Source organism: Megalopta genalis, unplaced genomic scaffold, assembly GCF_051020955.1.
Source record: "Megalopta genalis isolate 19385.01 unplaced genomic scaffold, iyMegGena1_principal scaffold0445, whole genome shotgun sequence".
In the NCBI taxonomy this organism is placed as follows: domain Eukaryota; kingdom Metazoa; phylum Arthropoda; class Insecta; order Hymenoptera; family Halictidae; genus Megalopta; species Megalopta genalis.
Window position 1 is genome coordinate 14,930 of NW_027476514.1, and position 11,337 is coordinate 26,266.

Below are 11,337 nucleotides of genomic sequence, written 5' to 3' on the forward strand. Positions count from 1 at the left end.
TTGATATTTGGCTAACTCGATTGTTTCGCCTGCACTTGAAGCTATATCACTTATATCGCTATTATCTGAAGATAAATCATTTGTTTCTCGTGTATTTGTAGCTAAGCCTTCTACATCGCATTGATTTGAAGCTAAATCATGCGTTTCGCATGGATTTTAAGCTAACCCGTTTGTTTTGCCTGCATTTGAAGCTATATCACTTATATCGCAATTATCCGAATATAAATCATTTGTTTCTCATGTATTTGTAGCTAAGCCTTCTACATCGCATTGATTTGAAGCTAAATCATGTGTTTCGCATGGATTTGAAGCTAACCCGTTTGTGTCGCGTGCATTTGAAGCTAAATCATGTATATCACAAGTATTTGAAGCTAAACAATTTTTTATTCCCATGGATTTGCTGCTAAGCCTTTTACTTCGCATTGATTTGGAGTTAAATCATGTGATCAGCATGGATTTAAAGCTAACTTGTTTGTTTCGCCTGCATTTGAATCCGAATCACGTATATCACAAATATTTGAAGCTGAACCATTTGTTTCGCATGCATTTGTAACTAAGCCTTCTTCTTCGCATTGATTTGAAGCTGTATCATGTGTTTCGCTTGAATTTGAAGCGAACATGTTTGTTTCACATGCAGTTGAAGCTAAATCATGTATATCACAAGTATTTGCAGCTGAACCATTTGCTATGCATGAATATTAAGCTAAACCATGTGTTACGAATGAATTTGAAGCTGAATCATGTATTTCGCCTGCATTTGATGCTAAATCATGTATATCATAGGTATTTGAAGTTAAAGCATTTCTTTCGCATGGATTCTAAGGTAAGCCTTCTACTTCGCATTGATTTGAAGCTAAATCATGCATTTCGCTTGGATTTGAAACTAAACCATTTGTTTCGCATGGATTCGAAGATCTGCATTCTAGTTCGCATTGATTTGAAGCTAAATCACGTGTTTCGCATAGATTAGAAGCTAACTCGTTTGTTTCGCATTCATTTGAAACTATATCACTTCTATCGCAAGTATTTGAAGCTAAATCATGTGTTTCGCATGTATTTGAAGATAAGCCTTCTACTTCGCATTGATTTCAAGCTAAATCATGTGTTTCGCATGCATTTGAACCTAACTCGATTGATTCGCATGCAGTTGAAGCTAAATCATGTATATCACAAGTATTTGAAGCTAAACCATTTGATTCCCATGGATTTGCTGCAAAGCCTACTACTTCGCATTGATTTGAAGCTAAATCATGTGTTTCGCATGGATTTGAAGCTAACTCGTTTGTTTCGCCTGCACTTGAAGCTATATCACTTATATCGTTATTATCTGAAGGTAAATCATTTGTTTCTCATGTATTTGTAGCTAAGCCTTCTACATCGCATTGATTTGAAGCTAAATCATGCGTTTCGCATGGATTTTAAGCTAACCCGTTTGTTTTGCCTGCATTTGAAGCTATATCACTTATATTCGCATGTATTTGAAGCTATATCACTTATATTCGCATGTATTTGAAGCAAAACCTTTCTTTTCGCATGGTTTTGAAGCTAAGCCTTCTACTTCGCATGAATTTATAGCTAAATCATGCGTTTCGCATGGATTTTAAGCTAACCCGTTTGTATTGCCTGCATTTGAAGCTATATCACTTATATCGCAATTATCCGAATATAAATCATTTGTTTCTCATGTATTTGTAGCTAAGCCTTCTACATCGCATTGATTTGAAGCTAAATCATGTGTTTCGCACGGATTTGAAGATAACTCGTCTGTTTCGCATGCAGTTGAAGCTATATCACTTATATTCGCAAGTATTTGCAACCAAATCATTCGGTTTGCAAGGTTTTGAAGGTAAGCCTTATACTTCGCATTGATTTGATGCTAAATCATGTGTTTCGCATGGATTTGAAGATAACTCGTTTATTTCGCATGCATTTGAAACTATATCACTTATATTCACAAGTATTTGAAGCCAAATCATTCGGTTCGCATGGATTTGAAGCTAAGCCTTCTACTTCGCATTGATTTGAAGTTAAATCATGTGTTACGCTTGGATTTGAAGCTCACTCGTTTGTTACGCCTGCATTTGAAGCTTAATCATGTATATCACAAGTATTTGAAGGAAAACCATTTGTTTTGTACCTAAATCATGTGTTTCGCTTGGATTTGAAGCTAACTCGTTTGTTTCGCCTGCATTTGAAACTATATCACTTATATCGCAAGCATTTGAAGCTAAATCGATCGTTTAGCATGGATTTGAAGCTAAGCCTTCTACATCGCATTGGTTTGAAGCTAAATCATGCATTTAGCATTGATTCGAAGCTAACTCGTTTGATTCGCTTGCTGTTGAATCAAAATCACGCATATCACAAGTATTTGAAACTAAACCATTTGTTTCGCATGGATTCGAAGATCAGCCTTCTAGTTCGCATTGATTTGAAGCTAAATCACGTGTTTCGCATAGATTAGGAGCTAACTCGTTTGTTTCGCATTCATTTGAAGCTATATCACTTCTATCGCAAGTATTTGAAGCTAAATCATGTGTTTCGCATGTATTTGAAGATAAGCCATCTAGTTCGCATTGATTTCAAGCTAAATCATGTGTTTCGCATGCATTTGAAGCTAACTCGATTTTTTTCGCATGCAGTTGAAGGTAAATCATGTACATCACAATTATTTGATGCTAAACCACTTGTTTCGCATGAATTTGAAGCTAAACCATCTACATCGCATTGATTTGTAGCTAAATCAAGTGTTTCGCTTGTATTTGAAGCTAGTTCGTTTGTTTTGCATGCAGTTGAAGCTAAATCATGTATATCACAAGTATTTGAAGCTAAACCATTAGTTTCGCATTTATTCGAAGATAAGCCTTCTACTTCGCATTGATTTGAAGCTATATCATGTGTTTGGCATGGATGTGAAGCTAACTCGTTTGTTTCGCATTCATTTGAAGCTATATCACTTCTATCGCAAGTATTTGAAGCTAAATCATGTGTTTCGCATGTATTTGAAGATAAGCCATCTACTTCGCATTGATTTCATGCTAAATCATGTGTTTCGCATGGATTTGAAGCTAACTCGTTTGTTTCGCCTGCACTTCAAGCTATATCACTTATATCGTTATTATCTGAAGGTAAATCATTTGTTTCTCATGTATTTGTAGCTAAGCCTTCTACATCGCATTGATTTGAAGCTAAATCATGCGTGTTGAGGACTCATCAGATGGATGACGGAGATCCTCTGATTATTGCACTTGGTGCCGACTACCTCGAAGGACCACCCACTGTAGTGGGACTATTTGTAACGCGCAACCTAACCGTTACGCGTATCTCTCTATGTGTTCTGTTCTGTTCTGTCTTGTCTGAGAGTGTTCTGTCTATCGCTCTAAGACTGTTCTGTCTGTCTGTACTCTCTGTATGTTCTGTGTGTACTTCTGAGACTGTTCTGTCTGTCTGTACTCTCTGTATGTTCTGTGTGTCTAAGAGTGTTCTGCCTGTACTGTTGAGAATGTTCTGTTTCTAGAGGACCGGAGTCATGTCTAAGATCACCTCGGTCCTCCCTACTTCTCTTAACCTAGGGTGGGCGGCAAGGAATTACGGTCCAATCACTGCAATCCCAAATCCAGCGAGACTGCCCCAAAACGGTGGGCCGGGAGTTAGGAGGGAGAGTGACAAAATCTGCTCCTGCGAGACCTCCCGCGCTGATGGGCCTACGTGCCCGAACAATGCCAGACCCAACCGTCATTGACTGGACCGTAATCAAGGACCAGGAGACGTTATGACGGTGCCACATGTGCCCGGGAACGGCCCGGGAACGGCCCGGGACAGACCCATACCGTCCGGGTACCCAAGCACATGGCCCCTGCCATAAATCCTGGCCACTTGGCCCTAACATACCGCCCACCTTGAACATGCATCGCATGTTCAACTATGTCTATATTTGATAATCCATATAAGTGTAAGCTTATGATATGATTACAATCTACGTATTCTGTGCGAATATTACAATATTTACAATGATCGAGATTTACACTATACATAGTTGCGCTACACCTCGTGTGACATTTCTAAGTGATCTAACGGTATTATACACAATTTTGTCACGGGTCGTTTAATTGTTCCGGTTGACGTTCTGACTGTTGCGACACGAATCACTCCATCTGTACCAGGGTGTACCTGGACGATTCTTCCCATGCTCCACTGTAACGGGGGTAGATTGTCCTCCTTGATGATGACCAAGGAATCCACGGCTAATTTCGACGTGGTGGAATGCTGCCATTTGTGTCGTTGCTGCAACTGTTGTATACATTCCCGCTGCCACCTTTGCCGGAAATGCTGGACCATTTGCTGGATTAGCTGGTATCTGTTAAGTCGAGTGACCTTGATATCTCGTAGGTCATGAGATGGCAGTGTTGTAAGGGCAGTACCAATTAAAAAATGCCCAGGAGTCAAAGGGTTTAGGTCTGTGGGATCTGAGGATAATGGTGAAAGTGGACGTGAATTTAAACAGGATTCTATTTGCGTCAGTAACGTATATAGCTCTTCGAACGTGAGCCTCTGATCTCCTATAACGCGTGTGAGGTGGTATTTAGTAGGCGGATTGCTCGTGTGTACCTTCTACAATGCGCGACATATGCCCTAACGTCTCATATTCTGACATGAATTCTGTATACTGCTGTCTTTTGGTCGTAGTCTATGGGTGCGTTGGATAGTCATCCGCCCACCCTGAGTAGTCCGCCATTGTCCAGAAATACATTTAGGGACCGTAGCGCACTGGAATTTGGAAGTGCTTGTTGCGTTTGTACTAATCTGATCTCTGTCGAAAATGCCTCCTTTTGCGCAAGTAATTCCAAACGTGTTCTCGCTGCATTGATTTCTATTGTTTGGGGTTAGTTCCTCTATGTCCCAAAACCTCTCTAATTGAGATTGCAGGTCATTGAGTGTGGCTAAACAACACTTATTCTCTTGTGGTAATTTCTTATCTGCCCAGGTAAGAGTGCCTCCCAAAACCCAACCGAGTTGGGTCTTTTGCAAGAGCAGGTTGGGAGTTGATTTGTGTTGACCGACACATAGCAATGTCCAAAATAGACCTGCTCCAATGAGCATATCTATTGGCCGTTGTAAATGGAATTCTGGATCGGCTAGCTCTATGTGACTTGGAATTTCTATTTTTTCTCTATGTATCTGAAAATTGGGCATGTCTGACGTGATGGTTTCTATTGATAGGCATTGTACCGTGTGTTGAGATTTATTATATCGCGAATGAATTGTTAATGTTGCTCTACCTTCTATGGAATTTACTGCCCTTCCTAATCCTGTCACTGTTGAACTTATTGCAGTCGGTTTGATGCCGAGTCGTTGGCAAAATGCCGTGGTTATAAAATTTGCTTGAGATCCCGAATCTAATAATACCCTGCATTTATGTGACTGACCACCCTTGTCCTTGACATAAACTATTGCTGTCGATAATACGGCATGCCCTATTGTATTTGCTACGTTAGCTGTGAGTACTGGGGGTTCTCGCGAATCTGATTCTCCTGTATCCGCGTAGCCTTCTTCTGCGCGTTTGAATTCGGGATTATGTAATAAGGAATTATGCTTCCTTCCACACTGTTTGCAATGACTCCGTGTACACGCCCGTACCCGATGTCCCGATGACAAACAATTGAAGCACAGCCGCGCTTCTTGCACTATCTTTGTTTTTGTATTTAAATCGCTGTTCTTAAATTTCTCACAGTTATATATCGCGTGATTGGCCTTACATGCGGGGCACCCGGCTGAGTTAACTACATGCGAAGCTATGTAGTTGTAACGAGGGGTATTATTTGTTCCTCGAGGTCGCTGGTCGACCCTGGGTGCAGCTACCTGAACACTGACCGCGATATTTGCTAAATATTTGGAACGTTCTTCTATAAACGCAGAGAATTGACCAAATGTAGGCATTTCCGACTGAGATATTATTCTCTTTTCCCATTCTCTCATGGACACTTGACCTAACTTTCTGGACAATAATGGAACTAACATGGTATCCCAAGTTTCAACCGATTCACCCAAAGACATTAACGCTATTCTATGATTTGTAGCTTCGTCCAGAAATTCCCGCAATGTGATGTCTGATTCCCTTTGAATGGATTTTAAATCAAGTAATGAATTTACATGGTGCCGCTTGAGACTTGTGGAATCTTCATATCGCGACTTGAGTAATTCCCATGCATGTCTGTAATTTGTTCCGGACACGCCTAACGCTTGAATCACACGAGCCGCTACCCCCTTGAGTGAGGTATTTAAATAATGGAACCGTTGTATGTCTGTTAATGAATTATTCTCATGAATCACTGATGTAAATGTGTCTTTAAATTTCACCCAATCACTGTAATTGCCATCAAAGGAAGGCAGTTGCAGTGTCGGTAATCTAATGTTTATTGCGGTATCTGCAGTCTGCGCGGATATCGGGCTGTTCGTGGTTATCCTACTCTGTTCCGGAGTGGCACGGGCAATGACTATTTCGACTTGATCTATCAGATCAAAATACGCCGTCTCGAATTCTTCGCGCTCGATCGCGTGCGCTGCTTCGGCGTCCGTTCCAGCTACGAGTATTTCGATTCTCGTTTGAACTCTATTAAAATTGTCAAGGAGACATACATTTGCATCTAACCGTTTCTTAAGAGAGCCCACCGAAGTCGTGGTCGCGAATTTGCAAATAAATGTCTTGAACCGCGTGAGTGCAGCCTTGACCGTTCCGCGCTCGATCATCAACGGTTTGAGATCTTCCGCCATAGTGATTTACTGACGCAAATGGGACTATAAAGGTACTTATCACTTGGGCTGGGATACTTGGTACTGCTGTCGATGCCTGTTGGCTGCACTGGGATGCTGCGTTGTTCTGCAATGATGTTGAGCTGCTGCGTGATTGTCCTGCTGTGGTGCTGGACTTCTGTGGTGTTGCACTGCTCTGAAGCTATATGCACTGCCTGCTCTGGATGCTGTAGCCTCCGGAAGAAACTTCTCGTCACTGAGCTCCTGAGATTCCTGATTGAAGCCAGGTGTTGGTGCTCTCGTGATACACTGTACTGCGTGGCTGTAGCCTCCGATGATCTGTCACTTCGTCTGTGCGTTCTTATATCCGGCTCGAAGGACCAAATGCTGCGTGGCTGTAGCCTCCGATGATCTGTCACTTCGTCTGTGCGTTCTTAGAATCCGGCTCGAAGGACCAAATGATCTGTCACTTCGTCTCTGCGTTCTTATATCCGGCTCGAAGGACCAAATGTTGAGGACTCATCAGATGGATGACGGAGATCCTCTGATTATTGCACTTGGTGCCGACTACCTCGAAGGACCACCCACTGTAGTGGGACTATTTGTAACGCGCAACCTAACCGTTACGCGTATCTCTCTATGTGTTCTGTTCTGTTCTGTCTTGTCTGAGAGTGTTCTGTCTATCGCTCTAAGACTGTTCTGTCTGTCTGTACTCTCTGTATGTTCTGTGTGTACTTCTGAGACTGTTCTGTCTGTCTGTACTCTCTGTATGTTCTGTGTGTCTAAGAGTGTTCTGCCTGTACTGTTGAGAATGTTCTGTTTCTAGAGGACCGGAGTCATGTCTAAGATCACCTCGGTCCTCCCTACTTCTCTTAACCTAGGGTGGGCGGCAAGGAATTACGGTCCAATCACTGCAATCCCAAATCCAGCGAGACTGCCCCAAAACGGTGGGCCGGGAGTTAGGAGGGAGAGTGACAAAATCTGCTCCTGCGAGACCTCCCGCGCTGATGGGCCTACGTGCCCGAACAATGCCAGACCCAACCGTCATTGACTGGACCGTAATCAAGGACCAGGAGACGTTATGACGGTGCCACATGTGCCCGGGAACGGCCCGGGACAGACCCATACCGTCCGGGTACCCAAGCACATGGCCCCTGCCATAAATCCTGGCCACTTGGCCCTAACAATGCGTTTCGCATGGATTTTAAGTTAACCCGTTTGTTTTGCCTGCATTTGAAGCTATATCACTTATATTCGCATGTATTTGAAGCTATATCACTTATATTCGCATGTATTTGAAGCAAAACCTTTCTTTTCGCATGGTTTTGAAGCTAAGCCTTCTACTTCGCATGAATTTACAGCTAAATCATGCGTTTCGCATGGATTTTAAGCTAACCCGTTTGTATTGCCTGCATTTGAAGCTATATCACTTATATCGCAATTATCCGAATATAAATCATTTGTTTCTCATGTATTTGTAGCTAAGCCTTCTACATCGCATTGATTTGAAGCTAAATCATGTGTTTCGCACGGATTTGAAGATAACTCGTCTGTTTCGCATGCAGTTGAAGCTATATCACTTATATTCGCAAGTATTTGCAACCAAATCATTCGGTTTGCAAGGTTTTGAAGGTAAGCCTTATACTTCGCATTGATTTGATGCTAAATCATGTGTTTCGCATGGATTTGAAGATAACTCGTTTATTTCGCATGTATTTGAAACTATATCACTTATATTCACAAGTATTTGAAGCCAAATCATTCGGTTCGCATGGATTTGAAGCTAAGCCTTCTACTTCGCATTGATTTGAAGTTAAATCATGTGTTACGCTTGGATTTGAAGCTCACTCGTTTGTTACGCCTGCATTTGAAGCTTAATCATGTATATCACAAGTATTTGAAGGAAAACCATTTGTTTTGTACCTAAATCATGTGTTTCGCTTGGATTTGAAGCTAACTCGTTTGTTTCGCCTGCATTTGAAACTATATCACTTATATCGCAAGCATTTGAAGCTAAATCGATCGTTTAGCATGGATTTGAAGCTAAGCCTTCTACATCGCATTGGTTTGAAGCTAAATCATGCATTTAGCATTGATTCGAAGCTAACTCGTTTGATTCGCTTGCTGTTGAATCAAAATCACGCATATCACAAGTATTTGAAACTAAACCATTTGTTTCGCATGGATTCGAAGATCAGCCTTCTAGTTCGCATTGATTTGAAGCTAAATCACGTGTTTCGCATAGATTAGAAGCTAACTCGTTTGTTTCGCATTCATTTGAAGCTATATCACTTCTATCGCAAGTATTTGAAGCTAAATCATGTGTTTCGCATGTATTTGAAGATAAGCCATCTACTTCGCATTGATTTCAAGCTAAATCATGTGTTTCGCATGCATTTGAAGCTACCTCGATTTTTTTCGCATGCAGTTGAAAGTAAATCATGTACATCACAATTATTTGATGCTAAACCACTTGTTTCGCATGAATTTGAAGCTAAACCATCTACATCGCATTGATTTGTAGCTAAATCAAGTGTTTCGCTTGTATTTGAAGCTAGTTCGTTTGTTTTGCATGCAGTTGAAGCTAAATCATGTATATCACAAGTATTTGAAGCTAAACCATTAGTTTCGCATTTATTCGAAGATAAGCCTTCTACTTCGCATTGATTTGAAGCTATATCATGTGTTTGGCATGGATGTGAAGCTAACTCGTTTGTTTCGCATGCAGTTGAAGCTAAATGATGTTTATCACAAGTATTTGAAGCTAAACCATTTGTTTCGTATGGATTCGAAGATAAGCCTTCTACTTCGCATTGATTTAAAGCAAAATCATGTGTTTCGCATGGATTTGAAGCTAACTCGTTAATTTCGCATGCAATTGAATCTAAATCATGTATATCATAAGTATTTGAAGCTAAAACATTTGATTCGCATAGATTCGAAGATCAGCCTTCTGCTTCGCATTGATTTGAAGCTAAATCATGTGGTTCGCATGGATTTGAAGCTAACTCGTTTGTTTCGCCTGCATTTGAAGCTAAATCATGTATATGACAAGTATTTGAAGCTAAACCATTTGTTTCGCATAGATTCGAAGATCAGCCTTCTTCTTCGCATTGATTTGAAGCTAAATCATGTGTTTCGAAAGGATTTGTAGTTAACTCGTTTGTTTCGCCTGAATTTGAAGCTAATTCATGTATATCACAAGTATTTGAAGCTAAACCATTTGTTTCGCATGGATCTGAAGCTAAGCCTTCTACTTCGCATTGATTCGAATCTAAATCAAGTGTTCCGCTTGGATTTGAAGATAAGCCATCTACTTCGCTTTGATTTGAATCTAAATCATGTGTCTCGCATTGATTTGAAGCTAAATCATGTGTTTCGCATTAATTTGATGATAACTCGTTCGTTCGTCTGCATTTGAAGTTATTACATTTATATCGCAAGTATTTCAATCTAAATCATGTGTTTCGCTCGGATTTAAAGCTGAGCCTTCTACTTCCCATTGATTTGATGCTAAATCATATGTTCCGCTCGGATTTGAAGCTAACTGTTTGTTCCGCCTGCATTTGAAGCTATATCACATATATTGCAAGTATTTGAAGCTAAATCATTTGTTTCGCATGGATTTGAAACTAAGCCTTCCACTTCCCATTGATTTGAAGCAAAATCATGTGACTCGCATGGATTTGAACCTCACTCGTTCGTTTCAGCTGCATTTGAAACTAAATCATGTATATCACAAGTATTTGAAGCTATACCATTTGTTTCGCATGGATTTGAAGATAATCCTTCTAGTTCACATTGATATTTAGCTAACTCGATTGTTTCGCCTGCACTTGAAGCTATATCACTTATATCGCTATTATCTGAAGATAAATCATTTGTTTCTCGTGTATTTGTAGCTAAGCCTTCTACATCGCATTGATTTGAAGCTAAATCATGCGTTTCGCATGGATTTTAAGCTAACCCGTTTGTTTTGCCTGCATTTGATGCTATATCACTTATATCGCAATTATCCGAATATAAATCATTTGTTTCTCATGTATTTGTAGCTAAGCCTTCTACATCGCATTGATTTGAAGCTAAATCATGTGTTTCGCATGGATTTTAAGCTAACCCGTTTGTTTTGCCTGCATTTGAAGCTATATCACTTATATTCGCATGTATTTGAAGCAAAACCTTTCTTTTCGCATGGTTTTGAAGCTAAGCCTTCTACTTCGCATGAATTTATAGCTAAATCATGTGTTTCGCTTGGATTTGAAGCTAACTCGTTTGTTTCGCATATAGATGAAGCTCAGACATGTATATCACAAGTATTTGAACCCAAACCATTTGTTTCGCATGGATTTGAAGCTAAACCATTTGATTCGCTTGTATTTGAAGCTAACTCGTTTGTTTCGCACGCAGTTGAAGCTATATCACTTATATTCGCATGTATTTGAAGCAAAACCTTTCTTTTCGCATGGTTTTGAAGCTAAGCCTTCTACTTCGCATGAATTTATAGCTAAATCATGCGTTTCGCATGGATTTTAAGCTAACCCGTTTGTATTGCCTGCATTTGAAGCTATATCACTTATATCGCAATTA

The 11,337-nt window shown here is 40.4% G+C and overlaps 1 protein-coding gene across 1 annotated transcript; it reads right to left on the minus strand.

Annotated features, from left to right (window-relative positions):
- Positions 1-4,170: 4,170 nt before the first annotated feature.
- LOC143263290 (uncharacterized) lies at positions 4,171-6,771 on the minus strand (the record flags this gene model as incomplete). The annotated part of the gene is made up of 2 exons (XM_076528379.1): positions 4,638-6,771; positions 4,171-4,559 (listed from the first exon to the last, which is right to left on the minus strand). Coding segments are annotated over exons 1-2 (2,523 nt in total), but the record flags the coding sequence as incomplete, so codon positions are not given.
- Positions 6,772-11,337: the final 4,566 nt, after the last annotated feature.